Below are 22,257 nucleotides of genomic sequence, written 5' to 3' on the forward strand. Positions count from 1 at the left end.
CCGAGTTCCTCCTGCCTTTCCAGTTTCAGATCTCTGAAGAGAGCTGGATGAATTTGGCCCCTGGCTTCCACGAGACACCACGCCCTGTATCTCTGCATCTCTATTTTCACTTCTCCCTTTTCGGCATGACCTCGGCTAAGTTGTTTTCCGTTACTTGCTACCAGGAGAATTTTAACGGAAATACACACCAATTTTTAAGGGGCAAGTGTCCTTAGCTATAAGTCTGGGATAACCGCACCTGTATCTACAGTGATGGTGTGAGGATTAAACTAGAAGCAAAGTGTCTTGTAAGAGCCAGGACCAGAAGAGTCTCCACAAACGAGTTTTGTTATTACTCCATTATGCAAAGGGGCTAAAGTTTATTCTAGGAGGGGCTGTGCCCAGCGCCCCAAGTCGCTGGTGTCACTGGGATGAAGCCCGGTGAGGTGGGGTATGAGGGGTACGTGACCTCGGAAGCCAGGACACTAGAGATGCAAATGCGGTTCTCGCTGTATTTATTCTTTCTCTCTTTCTCAAAATGCCCATCTGTAAATCGGGGATCATAAGATGACTGAACTCCCAGGTCTGAGAGAATGACATGATCTAAGTTGAGAGTTTCTAACAGTGTCAGGCACACAGCGAGGATTCAGGAAGCGTAAGCCAACAGCATCCCCCACCCATGGCTGCCACCTCCACTCTGGCTTCGGCCACCATGGCTGGCTCCTCCTGGGGCTCAGCACCCCTCCCCCCCGCCCCCGCCCCCCGGGGAGCTGCAGCATCCTGGGCAGTGAGCCATTAATGGCCAGGGACACAGCAATGGGGACTTGCTCAGGGGCTCTCGGGCCACAAGGAGGCAGGAATGAAACGGCAGTTGAAACTGCACCTGTGGGTACAAGGCAGGCATCCGGAGAGCTGGAGGAGTCGGGGGGATGCCTATGCCCATGTAGGGGTGCAGGGCATTTCCTGGCACGGTCATGGCCTTGAGCTTTGAAGGAGGACTTTTCTTTCTGGGAAGTGACTACTAAGCAAGGTGTTACCACACTGGATTTGATAGCCAAAACATTAAGCAAGGGTTTCGGTTCCAGAGCATTCTCATTTTCTAATACCAGATGATAATATTCTCCATTTTAAGAGCTTTATATTCATAACTGTTATTATGGCAAAGCAAACGGACTAACATATTCTAGTGAGACATCTCGTAGTGGCTCTTATTCCTTTCCATAAAATTGATTCACTCTAATCAACAGATTAATTAAGATTTTTCTCTTTAAAGCAAGACTCCCCAGTCCCTACATGTAATCCACAGATAATAATCTCCGTTGAAGCCGTATTACAGTGACAATGTAGATAACCTTTTGGAAATAATTTAAAGAGCAGAAACAACATTTAAGCTTAATGACTAATTTAATGATTCCTTTAAGGGGATGTTTAAGCTAGGAGCCTCACCTAGACTTACCTACCTAAGTCCTAAGAATTGGTTTCGAATTATTTCTGAATGAGTAACATCAATCCTCTATCGAAAGCTACAGAGAGCCCCTGACTGGCTGTGGGCGAGGAGAAGGAAATCTCCGGTAACAGACAGCATTATGTTGAATTTCTCATAAGTGCTCCTTGCTTTATGATTTTTCTCCAACAAAGTAATCCACGGGGTGAATAGGGAGTTCAGATCAACAGGAAACTGTTACTGACGTCAAAGAGGTCACAGTGGAAAAGCACCCTCATGAGGAAATCTGATTGCACCATGCCTGAGCTGGAAACAACTTAAATTTAACCACATTAATAATGATTACAAAGGCTACAAGGAAGAAACAAGGAGAAGGAATCTAATAGCTTCATTTTTTTTTTTCTTTCTTTGACTTAACCATCTGTGTAGCCCCGAAGAAGACAACAGCTACTAATCCAATCACTCAGCCACCCCTCTCTTGTCCCCAGGCAGGATACATCCTCTCTGAGCTCAGAGACTACTCTTTGGGAAGGTAAAATATGTCTCCGATTGAACAAGCCCTTAGGAACCTGCCGTTCAGAGCTGGAGGGACACACAGCTCTTTCCAAAGACCAAGTGCTTTCCCAGTAAACGAGATGCACTGGCCATCTCTTGTAATGAAACGTGACAAGGCTCACCGACGTCTATACCAGACTAGGCTACGGGAGGCGATCTAATTCTCCGTTCAACACATGATGAGGCATCCGAGCCAGATGATCCTTAAAGTATAAATAAGTAAGCAGTCAACATATGACTGAAGACAGAGCAATGGTGGGGCTTAAGTCCCCCCGTTCCTGGCAGAGTCACCTCTGGTCCACACACATCTCGTCCAGTCTCACTGGGCTGAGCTGCCTTTGTGCACTTGGTCTTGTTTTCTAGAAAGGATCTGAAGTCTTTGGAGGCAGAGCCCAGACCTAAATGATTTATCTCTAATACCACCAAGCTTAGTGCCTGGACCTGGGGAACTAACAGGACAGGAGGCCGTTTCTGTTTGCTAATACACTGTAAGCTAGAAGATTAGAAAAGCTGGCACAAACAGCCAAGATTAGTTCTATCCATCCATTTTGTGTGAGTCAAGGACAAAAAAGCCAAGTACCTTACCCATAGCTGAAATAATTTGTTCAAGATGGCAAGGTCTGCTCAACATGTCACTTCATCCCCTTGACTTACAAAACTTTGGCTTTTCTGTTTTTACAAGGAATTGTGTGTGCAGAGTTCAGAAGCAGGGATAAAGTAAATATAAGGAAAACTGAGGGAAAAATAAGTAAAATGAAAATAAATCACCTATAATCCTGACACCCAGAGAAAGAAGGAGAAACAAAACTGCATGTAACCCGTAGGTCCAAGGAACTGGAGATTTCAGGGCAAATAAGAAATTTTGGGGTGCCTGGGTGGCTCAGTAGGCTGAGGTTAGGCTGCTGCCTTTGGCTCGGGTCGTGATCCCGGCGTCCTGGGATCGAGTCCCGCATCGGGCTCTCTGCTTCACCAGGAAGCCTGTTTCCCTCTCCCCCTCTGCCTGCCTCTCTGCCTACTTGTGATCTCTGTCAAATAAATAAATAAAATCTTAAAAAAAAAAAGAGAGAGAGATTTACATGGAAGTTTTTAACTAGAATTTACTTACCCTTATGTCCTACTTATACTTAGCACTCTTTAAAGAGAAAAAATGAAAATGAAAAACCCATCCTTCTTTCTTCAGTTACGTCACATAATATTGCCTGATGTTCTCTGTCACTAAACTATGATTTTTTTAACAGCTGCATACTATTCCTGGTGCCATTTCTATGGAGTCCTACAATCAGCTGGATTGTCGATTAAGTTAATGGAGCTAAGAGAATGTGGTATGAATAGTCTACTTACTATACTATGATAAAGATAATTTTTATTGGCAATGGACTCTTGCCAAAAGAGCATGGTGTTTTAATTCTGAATTAAACATGCAAATCTAAATTCTGAAATTCGCAAATCTGCAAGGAAGATATCTTAGGTTATTATTCACTTTCTCAAAAAGGTCTGATCACTTAAAAATATGAGCAATAGGATTCCTCTAAATCATTATTTCACATGGTACAATTCTCTGTGTCAAGATTTCGATTTAAGCACCAGATAGAAGAATGTCTATTAAAGAAATTGATGGATTTACTTTGTACAGGGCTATAGGAGAAAAAGTAAAAATGCCATTTATTTATTTAGATTATTTTTCGTGAAAGAAGTTCCTAAACTTTGCAACCTCTTCAAGAAGGCAAGATTTCATCTCTCCCTGTGATCTGCAGACAACTGAGACATGTCTGCCTCGCAAGAGGAAATTCTGGGTTATAGTTGTCTAAATAAACATTTTGCCCAGCTAAAGAAGTAGCAGATCTGGCCAAGAATAGGGTCTGTCTGCCTTGTGAGGATTCCTGGGAATCTATTGGCCAAGAATCTGTTCCTTCCTCTGCTCTGTGGTGTTGAGGCACCTGCTGAATTTCCATTTGGACTTCATTCCCCAGGCTATTTTGAGTTTGGATCTGCCAGCACAGCGACAATATGTTCTCCTCCGGCCCTTTAGCTTGAGAATGAGATGTGTTCAAGCCAATGACACCCTCCCTCGGAAATGGACCCCAGTCCGTTTCCAACCTTTCCGCACTGTGGGCCAAATACTGATCTCCACCATCCCTGGAGGAAGAAGGATGCAAAACTCACCCACAGGCAGGCTGACCAAAGTGAAAGAGACATAGTCTGATAAGATGAGGACAAAGCAATTACAAATAGATTAAAAGGCTTAGCCAGGGAAGAGGATATTGTGTTAACCCTGTAGAGAAGCTTCCGCTGGCACTGGCGAGGTGGAGTTCCAATGGGCCCTTTAAACCCCGAGGACCAGAGCAGAGACAGAGACAGCAGCACCAACAAGCTCGTCCCAGACCCAACAGGTGAACAGGGCACTTGGTTCCTCTGCCCATAAAACCACTTCCTTCTGATTCTTCTGACTTTCTGTCCTCTTTTCCCACTAGATTTCCTTTCTCAGCTGTCCTCTCCTCTCCATCTACGAACACCTAATGAAATATTTTAAATTACACTTTCAACTATACCCAGAGGACACAAAATCCAATCTCCCGTCTGAACCATGATTATGAGCAACAAACATCTTCCCACCGGGTTTCCTGCTAAGTGAATTCATCATCTTCAGTTCCCCCAGGGTCCCTTCCTACCACTCTCCTACCCTAACGAGTCTTAACGCATTCCCCCTCCTTAGTGTTTCCTTGACTGCACTCCCGTGACCACTGCCTCCGAGCAGGCAAGTCTGACGGCCAGAGTTTCAAAGTCCCAACCAGGTTGGTGATCCCCTGCTTTCCTCCTTCTGTGATGGCCACCAGAGAGCGCCTCCTAAAATGTACAGCTTATTTGCTCTCTGGCTTAAAACCCTCGCCAGCTGCCTTCACCTCCATGACTGAGGCTAAGCTCCGAAGCAAAGGATGTCCGACCCATTAGGACTTTGTGTCTCCACTCCCCACACTTCCTCTCCTGTAATCCTGCTGCGTCACACATTCTAAGCCTCTGTGCCTTTGCACTGCTCGCACCTCTGTCTGGGAGGCCCATTGCCTTTCCTCCTCTTGCCGCCCCCGCCCCCAGGAGAGCAGAGCTCATACTCATCCTCCAAACACAGCTCAGACAGCCCCTCCTGTCTCAGAGCCCTTTCAGCCTCTGCAAGGGCCAACAGATGAGCTTCTTCTATCACGTGGTTATGGGTATGGTATGTGTATTGAAGATGATCCCTGATTGCAAGCAACCAGAGGGTAGGTCCACACTTTGTTTTTCCATGGGTCTTAGGTCCCCGGAACAAGGTGTGTGTTAAGGAAGCTTTTATTGAACTGAATGAAACATGCACGCTAGATTTAATTTTAGCATTCGACAGAGGAACAGCCAATGTGTCTAGTGGCCAGGGTCTACCTGCCATATTTAGAGAGTACTCAGCCCAGATGACAGCACCTAAGGTCTCTTGTGACTTTAAGTGGAAATAGCGTACCCATGTATGGAAAACAAACTAAAGAGAACGGCAAGTGTGTTTCCCCCAAAGCACACTTGTATTGCTACCAGCACATTTTTCTAGGCTGGTTGAGAAATGTTTCTTACAGTTTTGATTATCTCTGTTTGTAGAATCCAGTCACGTGCATCACACAGGGGATGGGAATCTGACTCACAGAGAGGCTGGCACCCCTCTCGGTTCTGGGTGGAGGCGATTTTCATAAAAAGTGACTGATTCCACACCTTGATGGCAGAACAGAGGCACAGTCATTGAATGTGGAAACAAGAGAAGCTGCGCTCTTTCAATCCCAGGCTCTTAAACATGACCCCTTATAGACACAGGCAAGCTGAGCTAATCTTTGGCTCCCCAGCCCCCCAGGCTCTGATACCTCTGTCTTATCTCAGGAGGATTTGCTGTTCAGAGCTGCTGGCACAGTGCCAGCCCTGGCTCACGCCCAACAGACGCCCTGTGCTTCCCTGGCCTCCTCCCAGCCTGGGGCCAACCCTGAGCAATGTCACCCAGGCAGCCACTGAGAACAGGTACAAGCTCCTGAACAGGAACTTTGCTGGTCTACAAACTCATATACATCTTTATACTCATATACATCTTTATACACACACACACACACACACACACACACACACACACACACACACAGTAATGCTTATAATTTTCTAAGCAAGACTGGACACACTTGGCTTTGGCCACCTGTAAAAAGTCAAGTGATCGTCTAGTCCATTTAACATCTTAGATCTAGGACAGACCACCTGCCATTCATACCACGCAGTGGTTTTCAACCAAACAGATCCTCCTCTGCCTGGGGGACATTTGATAATGTCTGGAGACATTACTGGTTGTTATGAGGAAAGAGGCGCTACCCCACAGGCCGTGTGTGGAGGCCAGGGGTGCCCCTGAGCTGACAGTGCATAGAACAGCCCCCCCGCCCCACTTAAAAAGGATTATCCTGCCCCAAGTGGTAAGAGTGGGTATATGATATTACATGATGCAAATAAGTGACTCTTTTTTTTTTTTTAACTGGAGAGGTTGAAAATTCACCAGGCATTCTCTTGTTCAAACTATCTGACCTGTTGTTAAAAACCAAAGTAGTGGGGATAAAGTTCTGAAACAGGTGGAAGGAACTTCTGCTTTCAGATCTGTTCTGAAGCCCAAGTACAAAGAGACAGATCGAATTAAGGAGCAGTCCCTGAGCTCCACAGGCTTCCAGAAGAGAAACTTTGACTCATCTCTAGGTCAATGCTGTCCAATCTGCCCTGACCTTGCTGATTATATCTAACATACCATGATCTGCTTTTCACCCACTCACTGGTTGACAGACCCTGATTTAGATGGTCTGGGCTTGCTGTGGACACAGGCCAGTCCCCACCTCACAAGCTGATCACAGTTCGGGGTTCCCTGAGAGTGAGGAGGTGACAGAAAGCATAAAGGAAGCAGATGAGGGAGGTTCCCATAGTCCATGGCCCAGGAAGGGAACAATACTTATCTGGAAGAGGGGAGGAATTTTGCCGGAACGACTTTCCTCCTTTGTTTTGGTTGGGAATTATATATTACATCACTTTAAGGTTTAAAATCTCATACACCATGAGAGTGGAATTAAGAGATTCCGGGAAAAGTTCCAAGGCTCCCTTCATAACAGCTAAGCAATAAATCATTACCGGCCATCCTAAAGGCGTGGGCAGGAGTGAGCTGGAGACAGAGCAGGCTCTTTCACGGTACAAATGAAGTACAAGCTGGATGCCTCGCACAGAAAGGAAACTGGAACTCCCTGGGTGGCCTGAGCCCTCCAGCAGGGAGGGGAGGGTCTGCTGGTGAGACCTGGCCAAGGTATCAGCTGACAGCAAAAGGCAGGAAGAGGAACCCTGCCCCAGAGCAGAGTCAGTCTTGATGGCACGGGGTTAAGTGGGGGAGCTGGTGTCTCAGCAGCCTCACACTGAGACTATCTGTGAAGAGACCAGTCCCTTCTCGAGTCCCAGTCCAGTCCCTCTTCCCCCTCAGAGGGATGAGAATGATAGGACCATGGCAGTGGAGAGCAAGGAAGCAGGCTGGGTGGTGCCCCCCCCCACCAGGGTGCCTCCATCCTTGGGCCCCCAAGCCTGTGAGAGCACAGGACCCAAGGCCAACCAGTGGCAGTGCTGACACCCCTCATCATCACCAGGTCACCAGGTCCTCAATTCAGGATGCCCATGTAAAAACAGGAGTGTGCTTCAAATGCAAATGTAGCTTCCAGACAAGAGCCCGGAATGAGATCCATCGATTGGGCTGTCGTAAGTCATGCTGTAATCAACATGGGGGCTTGGGTATTTTTCTGAATCTGTGTTTTCATTTCTTTGGGTAAATGCCCAACAGTGCACCTGGTGGATCACACGGGATTTCTGCTTGGAATGTTTTGGGAATCTTCCATACTGTTTTCCACGGTGGCTGTGCCGATTTTCGTTCCCACCTTTGTGTCTCCACTCCCCACACTTCCTCTCCTGTAATCCTGCTGCGTCACACATGCGGCCCCTACCTTTGCAGTGGGCAGAGCGTACTATATGGACTTGCTGAATCCCTCTGTCATATGCCTGAGACTAATGAAGTGAGTGGCAGGCCAGCTAGACTCACAACAGACAAGGCTCCTAGACTCTCTTTGAAGCACGTGGCTCTGAGCCATCCCATGCAAATCCCAGAACTGTCTGGAACCAACCCACCAAGGGGAGATGCCAGCTGATGGAGCCTTGTACAGGGCTGGTTCAGGCCCACAGACTCTATGGGAGAACAGCAGCTCCACAAGGGTGTCTCTGTCCAGTCTGGTTCCCTGTTGCTCCCCCTGGGGCTTCTAGAAGAGCCTCAAACCTAGAAAGCACTTGGTGCCATGTGCTAAATGAATAAGTACCACCTTACCTCGCCTGCCAGTGGCAACTCCATAGATGGCCAGGTGGACTGAGATCACACCGACAGGTAAGGTTGATGGGTCGCAAGAGGCCCTGGGGACATAGTTCCTGGGCTGAGAAAAGATGGCCACAGCTGGGCTCTCACCAAGGAAGTACTGACAGAGCACGCAAGGGTCTCAAACCTAGAATATATTACCATCTGTGGTTCCCACCCAGAACAGTCAGGTTTTAACACTGCACAATTCTGTCCTCAGGGTGGGGTGAACCCCCTCCAGCCACTCACAGGTGTAGCTGGAGGCCCTGAATGTCCCTGTCAGTCCTGGCAGGAGGCAACCCACCTGCCCAGGGAAACACCTGCCGGCTGCCGCGTGGTGTTGGTTAAAGCTCAGATGCTGGCTGGTTAGCCTTGCAGGTATTCTGGTTACGTGCGTGAGGAGAGACTGGCACACAGGTCAGATTTCCCCCTGAGCTCAGTGCCCATTTTCAACTGCCTTTCCTTCTGTAGTCTAATGATGGTGTTGACTCCACACACTCTACTGTATCCTTCTATTCCATGTGTGTTAATCCTCTCTTCCCAGCCAGACAGGATTAAAGGGCCTGCTTCTCTTGCTAGCACTCAGAGCGATCGTGAACGGACAGACTGTTCATTGAACTATTTGGTGAAAGGCCCGTCGCCTTCTCCTCCCTGGAGCCAACTCCAGCCCTGCAAGCCTCGTGCTCCACACAGGGCCCTGTTGAGGCTGAGGTGTTATATAGTCGGGCAGGCGAAATCGGAAAACCCTCGTCAGTCAGGGAAAACCGGAAAAAAGCACTTACCACCACAAAGCTTCGACAGTCCTCGGGAAGCACTGGGCCAGTTCTGACTGGGGCAAGTCTTGGATACATCCAGAGAAATGACACACGATCCAGGCACCACCTTACCAAACACGGTGGAGGCAGGTCTCCACAATCCCCAGATCATCAATATGGACAATGGCCAGTGACAAGGCCACTGACAACTGAACAAGCCCAAATTGAAAAGCATGGCAACTCTTTCAAACCCCTCAGTCACACCACACCTCCAGGCCGTCCTGCCCAAACACGGAAAGCCAAACAGACAGCACGAACTCTGCCTTCTCCTATTCCTGTTCATTTACGTGGCCCTGGGTAGCCACAGAAAGTTCTATGTCCCAAGGGGACAGAAACAAAGGTCCCCCATGACTGCTCTCCTCTCCTGGAAAGATGGGCTGTGTGCATTCTGTCCCCAGACGGAACACTGCTAATAAGTTGGGAACATGCCCAAATGGGAAACACCATGTTCTGGCTCATTTTCTATTTCGATCTGAGCCAAAGGCAAACCATAACCAATGACCCATAAGCAGACCGAATAGTATTTGTGGCAGGCATCGCTCAGGGAAAGGAGGAAACCTAGTTCTAAACAGTAAGAGGGAAATATCCTTAGGTGTTTCACAAAAGGCTGAAAACTGGACATGGTGAAAAGCCACCTTTATTCCTGCTTAATGACACTACTCTCAGCACATGTTCAGGGAGAAGACATTTCTACGGGAGGTATTTTAGTAATGGCAAAGATTATGAAGCTGATGACCTGCTTAAGAATCCGTGGTCTGACTCTTGCTTGCTGTGTGATCTGGGACAAGATATCTAACCTCTCGTGACCTCTCAGTGTCCAGATCTCTAAATGAAGACAACAGTATTCTGTACCACCCTGATTGGTCATTGCACAGATGTTCCCGAAATGCCAGCATGCACAGCTGCATAGGCACCGGTAACGCGGAGAAGCACCTACAACACATACTAAGGTCTCAACGAAGAGTGGGTGCCGTTCCTCTTCACCCATCGCTTCTTCCAAGCAGATACCCCTCAGGCTCTAAGAATCTACCAGCTTCCAAAGGCAAGAACAGAGCCTCTTCAGACCCTTGTCCTTTCTAGCTTTTTTGGATACACTTTGCTCTCTCCTCACTTAACCACCGTCACGGGGTCTCTCCCCTAGTCAGGAATGTCACGGTAACTCAGAGCACCGCGGGTCACGCCCCTCCAGGGCCCAGTGTGCCTTCTCATCCTCTAAGCTGGTCTCTGGCAGCAGCTCGGTAGACAAACAGGCTGGCGACCGCGGCCAAGTACCCACTCAACACTCAGGAAAGGGAAAGAGAGCTGGAGGGACATGGAACAGGTCAGGGCTAGGCACGGCTGGCGGGGGGCTGTGGGGGGGTTGCACAGGGCTATGGGGGAGCGGTGCAGGGCTGCAGAGGGCTGGAGATTGCAGGGCACTGCAGGGGGCTGGGGGCACAGGGCTGCGGGGAGCTATGCAAGGCTGGCAGGGGGCTAGGGGGCAGCGGGGGAGGCTACCCACCACCTGTGTGAAGCTAACTGCAGGGTCACTCTCTGAACCCCTAGCGCTGTGAGAGAAAAACAAAGATTCAGGCGGAGAAGCTTATATGGGTTAAAAAAAAAAAAAAAAAATCAAATGCAAGACCTTCCTAAAAACAAGGGGGCTATGAATTAAGCCAGAAGTAGAACTCAGAGTTCTGACACTGGAGGCGGCAGTGGAGTCGCCTGCCTGATAAAATTCTGAAAGATTCATTCCAGAGCCACAGGACTCGCTATCTCATCTGTCTGTCTCAGACACACTCGCAGGCGCGCACACACTCCTTTGCAAATATTTCCTTTAACAACAAAGGAGGAAACACGGAGAGAGTAATATCCTCACGTTGCCAGGTGATTTCCAGCACATACTGTACAACTCCAATATACTGAAATCGCCGTGTAGTGGTCGTGTAAGTGGACGGCGTTTAGCACGCAGATTACTGGACACCTTCACCCTGGGAAGTAGGTCTTCTGCTTTGTTGACCAACATTGGAGGAGTGGCTTCCTCTGGAAGGCTGTGTCCCTGCCAGAACTCGGGGTGTACTGCTTCGTGGACAAGCCTTGTAGGCTGATGCTCTGAGGACAGTGACCACCCCCAGCAGCCACACAGACATCCTGAGGAAAACCGGACAGGTAGAGGATAGAGCACTGGGCGTCTGTCCCTGTCAAGGAAGGGAGTGTGTGTTTGTGGTCCACCTGAATGCAGGAGATTTCAAATACAACCCCGAGGGAGCATTCCCAACAAGGGAGGCTCTGCACAGCTTGTCTCTCTGACCTGGGCCTGGGTCCTGCAGATGACAGGCAGCCCTTGGGCACCAGGCATGGAGTGTCTTAAAATGGAAATTTTTGCTTCAATAAACTGGGTCTCTGAACAAAGACGGAGGCATCTGACCAGTATTTACTTTGCCACTCCCCCTCCTGCTACTGCCCCGTCTTTGTTCTTCCGTCCCTCCAAACTCAGCTGAGGCTCCAGGAGGAGAGCCAGTGGACAGCCCCCAAGGGGCTGGGAGCTGGGAGCTGGGGGTGGGGGTGAGGGAGGCCCGGATTCCAGGCTGCAAATGCCATCAGGCTCAGAGGCTGACTCCCGAGTCACTGATGAAGATGAAAAGGCTGTGAAGTGATTTCACCTAGAAGAGCAGGGAAGGCAGGGTTCACTAGGCCTGCACCCGAACAGGGACCCTCCCTTCCTCCACCCTGGCTTAGCAATGGCTCACTCCTCCCCACCCCCTCTGGTAAAGAAATAGAGTCTCAAGACCAAAATCAGCAAATAGAACAAAGAGAAAACATCCTTCGTGTCACTGCCTTTGAGCCATCCCTGGCAGTTTAGTTGGCATAATTTCCTTCCAGGCTTTTCTTGGAGGAGCTAGGTTTGCCAATGCACCATCTTGGACAGAACCTGACAAGGATACATGCCACTAACCCTCATAACTCTGTCTTATTTCCTGGACTCTAACTTCCTGGTTCCACCATTTACTGTATCAGATTTTAAGCAAGTGAATTAACTCCTCTGTACTTTATCATTGGCAAAATGAAGATCATAATTGCACCTGTCCTGTAGGGCTGTTGTAAGAAGTGGAACCAGATAATACATGTTGGTTGCTTATGACAGTGTCCAACACCGTATCATTTCACCATGTAGCATTCATTATTGCTTTACTGGCTGAAAATCTCCACCCAATAATATATTATTTAAGTCAGTTCCTACTGCTGAAGTTGTTCCCAACATTTTCCCATTATAAACAGTGCACGGAAAATTAAACATCTTTATGTATATACATACATATACATATAACATGTAACATTTTATTCTTTTGGCTAGTTTCAGAAATAAAATCAACAGATCTCAGAGTATGAACATTTTTATGTCTTGATCCAGATTATCCAACTATTCACAAACTGTAAAGATTTATAATGCTATCACAAATGTATGAGGATGGTAATTTAATTACATATTTGCAAGTAACATGCACTATCATGAAAGAATTGGAGGCAGTAATTTATGAGCTCATAATCCTAAGAAGCAAGCTTGATAAATTATGTACTAATTTGAAATTTATTTTTTTGTTTTTGCCAAGCACAGGAGTGCCTCTAAGATTTCAACTTTGGGGATATTTACTATACCCCCGTATGGGGTTTGTGCTGGCCCTGGGAAGCCCCAGGACGTTTTTCTTTGGTGTAAAGAAGGAGGCAGTCATCACAGCAGTGAGTCTTACTTCTGAATAGTGCTGCCCGTGTACAGAGCATTTCTGCATTCACTACGATCCTGCTTTCATTTAAACTCTGAGAACTTTAAAGCTCAAAAGAATTTTAAGGTAGGCTCGGGCTACTCCAAGGAAAATAAAGCTGGAAGAACTCGGGTCTTCCATACCCAAGGGCAATGCTGCTTCCACAGCAGCAGGGTGGAGGGGAGCCGAGGCAGAGAGGAGGTGCTGACGCAGAGGACAAATCAGGAACAATGTGCACTGATGGGTCAGGGCACAGAGCCGGCTCCAGGGTCAGCCTGCCCTGGAGATGAACCTTGTCCCCCCTACTCACAGTCCAAGTGACCCTCTGCAAGTTACCCATTCCTGGTCTCTGGGCCCCAGAGACACTCATTCCAGGGGCAGGACGTTAGAGGAATAACAGTTCTCCAAGGGTTTTTATAATGAGATGATACTTTGCAGATAGCTGGGTGTGACCCTAATACCTCACCTCCACTAGCTTCTAAATGCTGAGCTTAACAGTTCAGCATAACTCACGGATTAGCGTCTCATTTTAGAGGCCACAGCCTGCCAAACTGAGTGGTTATAAAGTAATGAATCTGCCTGGGCTTCCTTGCAGTAGTTGGCATTTTCTGTTCCGTCTAGTTAGCTTTGCAACAGCAAATGGGGATAGTCCCTGGGGATTTCTGACAGATGGACAGATGCACAGCAAATGAATGCCTGTATATTATGGAGCCTGATACCTTGCAAGGGGGAGAGAAGTTATGAACTATAGCAAAATGAAAATTGTGTCTCTCTAGCTCAGCAGGAGAAAAAGTCACTTGATTCTCTAGGTTGGTTCCCCTCTACTTTATCATCTAGACTAAAGACAGGGTGAAATTCTTTTCACCCTTTGCTTTGGAGACATCTACTGCAAAACAGAAGCTGTAACTCCCAACGTCAGTTCCTAGCGCTGGTGGAGAAATAAAATCACCTTGCAGTAACGACCGCCACCTTGTGGTCACACATGAAACTACCGCTAGGGAAAAGACCCCACCAGCGCTTAAGGCCCGCTGAACACTGAGGAAATTCCGTGGGCCACCAATAATTTGTTATATTGTATAATTTATAATTTTCTAGAAAATTCTGCACTGTTTATGCAATTTTCATTGGGCTCTCAATCTGTTCCAGGTTTATTCTTGTTCTACTCTGCCATAGCACAATCTGTGTTGAGACCTCAGTCTGTTTCATGGAAGCACGCGGATTTCCTTTCGCAATATGGAGTTGCGTGAGACACTTCCTTATTTATTTGTTAGATATCTTGAAACAACAGCCACTGCACGACCAGACTAAATTCACTAATGGCCTGTCAACTGTCTGATTCAAAGGCCAGTAAAAATCACCTAACTTAATGTCATAGAAAACTATCCACTCTTTGGCTCAGACCCCGGACAGATGATTTGAGGGTAACCGTGTCCGATTCATGGTATGAGCTGGAGGTTCAAGCTGGAAAATGTCGGCAGACAACTGGTAATCAACGAATGGTACCATCCTTCCTGACAAGAGTGTTTTCAAGCCTGAGCTCTCACCCTATTCTCTTCTGAGGTAACAGCTGGATATGAGAGAGATAAGGACAGGGAAGGGCTTTTTGTAGGCAAAGCACAGAGCACAGGAAATCAAATTTCGAGGATTCTCTAGGAAGTAGGAGGAGGAGCACAAGGAAAGCTCCAGAGGAGCCCTGGACCTCAGAGATGGGCAGCGCAGAATCAGACAAGGCAGCAGGGGCCGGCTCTGTGGGCTCCAGGGCCTTTGGAATGAACCACAGACCAGGAGGTGAGGAGGGTATGGCTCCCTGGAGTCCAGAGTACAGGGGAAGAAGGAAGCAGTACAGGGGCAGCTGGGACCTGGGTAGCTGTTGGCTGATGCCCCAGCTCCTTCTAATATGCTCGGACGGCACGGGAGTGGGTGCCTCCAGTACAGCCTCACCTCTCCCAGCACCCAGCCTTCCCCAGCCCACCCCTTCTCCAGGCCATATGTGGTCCTTAACAGCACAGAGTTGAACACAGGTGATGCTTAAATATCTGTGAACGCTCAGCCTCGCTCAGAGGAATGCCAAGGAGAACGCTGAAGAAACCGTTTGTTTCAAACTCTCCGGTCATCAACATAATAGACTGCCTCGCAGGATGGGATGGTGGAGGCAAGAGGCCTCCCACAGCTGGGAGAGAAGAGTCTGGGCTTTGCAGGCAGACCACCTGGGGCCCAAACCTCTGTCTCTTAGAAGTTAAACATCTTTAGGCCACAGTCTCCTTTTCCAGAAAATGAGAGCGGTGCTAACCTTACTTCACAGGGCCACTCAAAGGATTTAATGAGACAATGCTCACAGACACTTAGAACAGTGCCTGGTATATAGGTGACAAAAGGTGAGCCATCTTTCACTGCTATGGGGAAGGAGGCTGATGGGACTCAGTCCCAAATTTCAATGTACCCACCACTGGCCAAGTGATACCACTTCCAGTTCTGTGTCTTGGACAAATAATAGAACAGTATGTAAAGACAAAAATACAAGGGGACTCAATGCAACATTGATTGGAAGAAAAGACTAGGTACAACCTATAGGAAACAAGTTAAATAAATTGTGTCAAGGTCTTTTTAAACATTTAAACATTTAAATTTAAAAATTTAAAAATGCGGCAGCTAGATAAGTACAAATAAGACACAATCTCCAAGATCTATTGTTACATTAAAAGACTAAGATATATTACATTAAAAGACAAAGTATGCTACCATTTGTGTTTAAATTAAAAAAAAAAAAAGAAATGCATATATGTGTTGTGGGTGTGTATGCTTTCATGTGCAAAAAGCTCTTTGAAAGGCAACACGGGCAATTAGTAAAAATTGTTTCTTTCAGAGAAAGGATATGGGTATTTGGAGGGTGCTCCTATTACCCACTGCAGAAAGTTAGCTTTTTCTTTTTTTTTTTTTCTATTTGTAGTTTTAACTGCATTTTTAAAAGAAAGTTAGCTTTTTTTTTTTTAATAGTTAAAAAATACAATCTGATATGTCATTTTTCTGCTTAAATCTCTTCCTTTTGCTCTTAGGTTTAAACTCTAAGGTCCTTGGGCACCTGGGTGGCTCAGTGGGTTAAGCTGCTGCCTTCGGCTCAGGTCATGATCTCAGGGTCCTGGGATCGAGTCCCGCATCGGGCTCTCTGCTCAGCAGGGAGTCTGCTTCCTCCTCTCTCTCTCTCTGCCTGCCTCTCTGCCTACCTATGATCTCTCTCTGTCAAATAAATAAATAAAATCTTAGAGAAAAAAAAAAAACCACAAAACTCTAAGGTCCTTAACGGAGCTTACGAGGCCCTTCCCAGCTGGGCCCAGGTCACCTCTCCAGCTGTTCTCTCCATGTTCCCGCCAAAGGCCCCACACTTGAAGTGCGCTAAGCAGTGTTCACACCTCTCGCTCTCACTAACCAGTACACCTGTGCAGGTACCGTTCCCTAGACGGCGTGTTCACCTCCACTCTCTGTCTCATCATTCTAATCTGCCCTTCTGGTCCAAGCTCAGCTGTCGCCTTCCCTAGAAAGGCCCTGGAGGATCCCTGGTACAGCAGGGATGTCCCTATTCTGCCCCCACCACACTTTCCACGGCCCAGACGGTAGCAGAGACAAGGAGTGCGTCCCAGGTTCTCTTTCCCAAAATGCCTTTTGACTGGAAGAAGGTTCTGAAATATCTGCGGCAGACCTCTGGGGACCTTCTCGGGAGCCATCTTTCCTCTTTGTTGAGGGCAGAAGCCAACTTCTAAGCCCAATGCTAAAGAAAGAACTGAATGCCCTGCCCCAGGAGATGAGTCAAGGGTTGTGGGAGCCAGTCAGGATAAACCTACTTATCTTGCCTGGATACTTGCGCTTCCCACATCCTTTGCAGCTCAGGGTAAGTGGGTGACTCAAGTCTAGAAAGATTTCTTCTCTCTTTGATCAAAGGAGAGAGGCCCACAAGGCCCCTGGGCTTCTGTCCTTGTGCTTCCTCCTTAGGATGCCATCACACAAGGTGTGATGTTGAGGACTGTGGCAAATTACTTGAGACCCCATGGGGAAGAGATGCCCCATGTCACCGAACTACTAACCTAACCTTAACATTGTCACTGCCAGACTTCAAGGAAAAAGGGTTGTACTAATGAGCTAAACTCAACCTTTCCTTTTATCACATAAAGGACTCAGTGGGGTATTCTGTAAACTGTAGCCAAAGGATTCCTCATTGCGCACCGTGATCAAGTAGACAGACTTGAATCCCAGGATCAGTTCCCAGAAATCAAACAAAAGGTCCATGATGGAGGCAAGGGGCAATATGTTGAGCCATGACAAATTAAGTTTCTCTCTCTGAACCTACCCTAATCTGAACTTTTGTGCCAAGGTCATAACTAGCTCAGCATTTAGGGGTAGAGCCACGGTCAATGTCACCAGGATAAGCAGCACATGACATTTACTCTGTTCTTAGCTTTCCATAACCTTCACTCTGCTACACAAGACTTAGGTTCGAAGACCTTTTCAACCTTCAAGATGATCCTTCTCTAGGACACCATGACAGTAAGCAGTTAGTTCATGGATTTCAACTTTCTCCCAGGGGCCATCAGAAGTTACTGGTACCTCCATTCAGCCCTACAATGAGAGTTCATCCCTCAAAAGTCTGATGCACTTCTTTATGAAATCTTTAACATCTTATTGTCTCATCGCTTTAAGAAAGGAGGCTACTGAGGTGGTGAACGTGAGTCCTACTTACAGCGGTTTGAAAGCAGCAGAACAGCTGTGTGAGGAAGGGGTGATTGCGAGCCAAGGACAGGATCCTTTTTTCCGTCATTGTGCATTCCACGTCGTCATCCTGCAAGATCACATCCTTCTTCAGCACCTTCACGGCATAGAGGTCTCCTGTTTCTTTTATTCTTGCAAGCATCACCTATGGCAAAGCAGGAAAAGGGAGCACAGGTGTGAGAAGTCCTGAGATCCTTAGGATGTGGGAACACATGGGGCAGAACGGGCCCGGCAGCTGGCAAGTCTGAGCACGAATACGTACACGCATACTCAAACAACATACGTGTAGCATGCTAACGTTAACCCAGATGTCTCAGAAGCCAAGACTCACCTTCCCGAAACTCCCCTTTCCCAACACGCGGATGAACTCAAAGTTGTCGATACCAAGTCGGCTGGAAGAATTAACCCCGATTCCATTTCCTTCTTTGGTGTTTTCCCTGCCCTGTCGTCTTAGAGTTGACCTGGAAACGAGCTTCTGCAAAGGAGAGTAAGAAAACAGGGAGTCAGAGGTCGCAGCATGGGCTCGAAGCATTTATGGGTGGAGAAGACCTTATCTGCTGCCTTAACTCTCAACACAACAGATGGGGAAATGTCCATTCAGCTTGACATGGGATCAAGTTCTGCCATTCAACACTTCCTTAGTTCCAGCTCCTGGTCTGTGCTTACTGTATTTGGGAAAGAATCGTTTTAAAATATATCTGAGCCACCGAGAGTTTCAGTTTGAACTCAGACAGCAGTGTATAAAACAAACGCCTTAGTCTGGTCCCTCCAGTGGCTTGGTGGTTTTCCCCAGGATGGTCAGATTCAAGAGCGCCACCTGGTGTCCATGTCATTCAAAGAGCGGTTTTCATGTTTGCTCAAAGGATCTATACTAGGATGTGAATGAATGAAGCAATGTTCATTACACAGTATTTAAAATTATATAAGAGAAATAAAAATTAATATAAAAACTAGAATAGTGAACAAATGTATGAAGGATGAAATAAAAGACCTCTAATCAGTCCCCCCAAAAGTAAAAAATAAAAGCAATTACACATACACACGTAACTATCTCTACACTTGATTAATTTTTAAAAATATAATAAAATTAGCAAAAAAAAATAATAAAATTGCATCTTCTGTTTTCTTATAATAACTTTCTGGAAATGCAATCTTTGGAACCAAAAATGTCAATCTTCAAGACTCTTGATACACAGTCAACTGGCCCTCTGGAAAGGCTGATGATCAGCACAACCAGAGCTCCTTCCAGTCCCACCAGACTGAACCGGAAATAGAGGTGGCCTCCCCCATGGATAACCCCGTCTCACTGGTCCAAGTCCAGCCACAGCGAGGGAGCTCCCTAAGGGCAAGATGACTTGCAGAGGTCCACCTTGGGACATACAAAACAAGCTACCTTGTCTTTGGATCTAGACAACAAATCTAAAGTCTAACCCTTTGCCCTAGTTGGCTGAGAAATCCCAGCTTATCTGGAACAACTTCTAAATAAAGTTTTCAACAAACAACAACTGTGCAATTGCTTGAAGCTATAAGGCTTTGACTTACTCAACCCAATAAAACCGTGATTACGGATATAAAATGGATCATCTTTAAAAATCCCATTGTTTTAGTAGTTTCTCCCCCCAGATCTCCGATCATAAATATTTCAAAGATAAAAAAACTTTACTAGCCTGAGTCTCACTTCCTCCACTTAAATACTTCCTCTGCTTGGGCTAGAACACTCTAAGCCAGTATTTCTCAAAAAAAATTTTTAACCCATTCTTCTCTTTGGATAGACTTAAGAATTCTGTCTCATGTTGTGCTGTCCAATGACAGGTAATTTGGGCTTTTCCACTTTTAAATATAACATTAAGGATCCTTGGTTCAAGTGACAAATGACAAGTGGCATTCCCCATTCTACAACTTGTGCCACACGGCCTATCTTATTCCCATGACATTTTAGGAGCACTGGTGCAGGCTGAAATCCTTACTCTGTGCCATTTGGGAACAACCATCCCACACATTAGAAATCCCCCTCCTGGTGTTGGCAACCTGCCTGTCTGTCCGTGGTGTAGACATTACATTTTGCTGATGCTTCCCTGAAATAAAGGAATACAATTTCAGTTCAAGTCCCTAATCAACCAGTAATAAGGAAAATGGAGTGGTGAGTACAGACATTTTCTGAATAACCAAGAACTTGACAGTGATTGTGCTTCCCCTCCTAAGAACTCAAAGATATTTAACAGGGAAGTCTAGAATTTTCCTAAACCGAATATGAAGCTACAGCATTCATACACCACCACAGGGGAAACGGCTCTTTCCCAGCACTCCGTAGTCCTCAGCCAGGAAGGCAGCAAGAGGACACAGGCCTGGGAAGTGGTCGAAGCTCTAAGAGTCAACAGCGAGTGGAGGTCACTCGGGGAGGCTGTGAGACAAAACATGCCCAAAGCAACGGACAACTCCACCCACTCCCTGGAGCCGAGAGGAAGGAACTCCTGTTTGCTGCTGAACTTGAGAGATAAATGCACAATCCACAAACAAAAGCTGCAGAACGGGTGAGACTCCAGAACTGGGGAGAATCTCAGAGATCGAGCTCAACCCCTTTGGAGAGAAGGAAGCTGAGGCCTGTAGCTGCCGGTCAACTCTCCTGCCCGGGCCCCGGCAAAGAGGGTAACCCAAAGCCCTGGACTCAGAGCTTCACCACACCACACTGACAGGAAGCTAATTGAAAAAAAAAATTAAAAAAAAAAATCCTCCTTCTACTTCCTGCTATATCTGCATGCTTGTGATTTCTTGTCACATCATTGTATAAAGAACCTTTTTTTGTGGGACAAAATGCTCTTTAAAAATACTTATTGTATTTATTATCGGGACGCCTGGGTGGCTCAGTTGGTTAAGCAGCTGCCTTCGGCTCAGGTCATGATCCCAGAGTCCTGGGATCGAGTCCCACATCGGGCTCCTTGCCCTCCGCAGGGAGCCTGCTTCTCCCTCTGCCTCTGCCTTCTACTCTGTCTGCCTATGCTCGCTCTCACTCACTCTCTCTCTCTCTGACAAATAAATAAATAAAATCTTTAAAAAAAAAAATACAATAAATCTGTTTATTGTGTTTGCTGAGATCAGGAACTTGGATCATGCCACATGTGTTCATTCGGACTCACCACATCTGAACAACTTCTAAATTACAATACATGGACGAAAGCCAAGTCTCACCGAGGTTGGAGAAATATTTCCCGGCTGGAGGCCCATCCCGGCCAGGGTCTTGGCGAGCTCCACCGCGTTGACCCCGCAGTTCGGGGCCACGTTCGCCTGACATCGGATGTGGACATTCATCTTACAGACTGGAGGGGGGCGGGAAAGAGAAGGGAATCCAGGTTCAGCAAGGAGCCAAGTCAACTTATGCTGCAAAAAAGAACTTTAATAACCCGAAAGATTAAGCCGGGGGAATGATCCAGGCAGAACAATGCCATCCTCTCGTTAAACTGAACTTGCGCTCAAAACAAACCCTGACGTTGCTCCCCTGCTGGTTTACGCAGCGGCAGCAAGCCTGGCATGCTGATGATAACACACTTCAGATGCACTTTTTTGACATTTGCCTCGATCCTGTGTAAGAGTCATTGCCGATTTAACAGCAAGACTCAATACAGAAATCAAAAACATTCATCACCATGACATTTCAGTCAATTAACTAACAAGGAATTGTGCCAACTGACTTTAGGCTTTTCCTTGGATCACTCAATAAAAGGTGGCAATCTCCACGCCACACCACGCAGTGATGGCTGTTCAAACAGGAGGGGAATGGTGTTTTGAGAGAAAAGCCTCCAAGCGAAGCTCACTTTCTGAGTGCTCTTGTGGTCAGGGAGCCCTGGCGGCCCAGGGCACAACATCCTGTGAGCCTCTGGTTCTCAGGGCTTGCAGCCTGTGGGTCTATCTCATGGGGGAGCAAAGCGAGTTTTTTTTAAAGGTCAAAATAAACAGCAGTTGGAAAAGGAGAGAGGCACAGGTACATTCCTGGTGCATAGGAAACAGACTTGGGCTGATGAAGGGATCTGAGGTTTCATCAGCAGGAAGCTCGGACGCAGTTTCCTCACATGGCCCCAGCGAATGGGAGGCAAAAGCGAAAGAGCAGGCACCAAATCCCTGTTGACACTGGGGTGTCCACCCAGCTCTGGAAGCAAGCCCGGATGCGGGTTTGGGGGGGGGGTCTAGATGTGATTTAGGGTGCCTTCTTTAAGAGAAAGAATATGCAGTCCGGTGGAGAGCTGTGGAAGGGACCCTTGCAAGGGAGAGCCCCTGAGGCTGAAGCCTCAGTAGCTCTTCTCGGGAAATCCCCCGCTCTCAGGAAGGCGGCTGCGGTGCCCTTTCTAAGGTACCAGTGACAGTAAAAGAGAAGAGTACAGGAGACGGCTCACTGTCTGTGCGCTACCCACCCACCCCCACCCCCAGGCCACGAGGCCCAAGAACAAGGTGGAGGAGCCCCACGCATGGCTCTGCATGTCGGCAACGACCAGGCAAGAGCAGGAAGTGACTTTTGCCATGAAAGCCACGCCCAGAGGAGACCATCCAGCTTAAGATCAGGCAGGGCCT

At 47.2% G+C, this 22,257-nt stretch overlaps 1 protein-coding gene and 1 long non-coding RNA gene across 2 annotated transcripts in view; one reads left to right on the forward strand and one right to left on the reverse strand.

The window, feature by feature from the left end:
• Nucleotides 1-22,257, reverse strand: part of PRKCH (protein kinase C eta) — a 226,206-nt gene that overhangs the window by 76,751 nt on the left and 127,198 nt on the right. Inside the window, exons 7-9 of the mRNA XM_082734940.1 lie at nt 20,884-21,011; nt 18,029-18,172; nt 17,669-17,842 (exon numbers count right to left, since the gene is read on the reverse strand). Coding sequence (XP_082591066.1) covers nt 17,669-17,842; nt 18,029-18,172; nt 20,884-21,011 — 446 coding nt within the window. The remainder of the gene's footprint in view (nt 1-17,668; nt 17,843-18,028; nt 18,173-20,883; nt 21,012-22,257) is intronic.
• On the forward strand, nt 15,888-17,839 carry LOC309866894. Its single transcript, XR_014312860.1, has 2 exons — nt 15,888-16,006; nt 16,230-17,839. It is a non-coding gene; the product is annotated as an uncharacterized lncRNA (long non-coding RNA).

The sequence above is a fragment of the Mustela nivalis genome, assembly GCF_964662115.1.
Source record: "Mustela nivalis genome assembly, chromosome: 6".
NCBI classification, from domain to species: Eukaryota; Metazoa; Chordata; class Mammalia; order Carnivora; family Mustelidae; genus Mustela; species Mustela nivalis.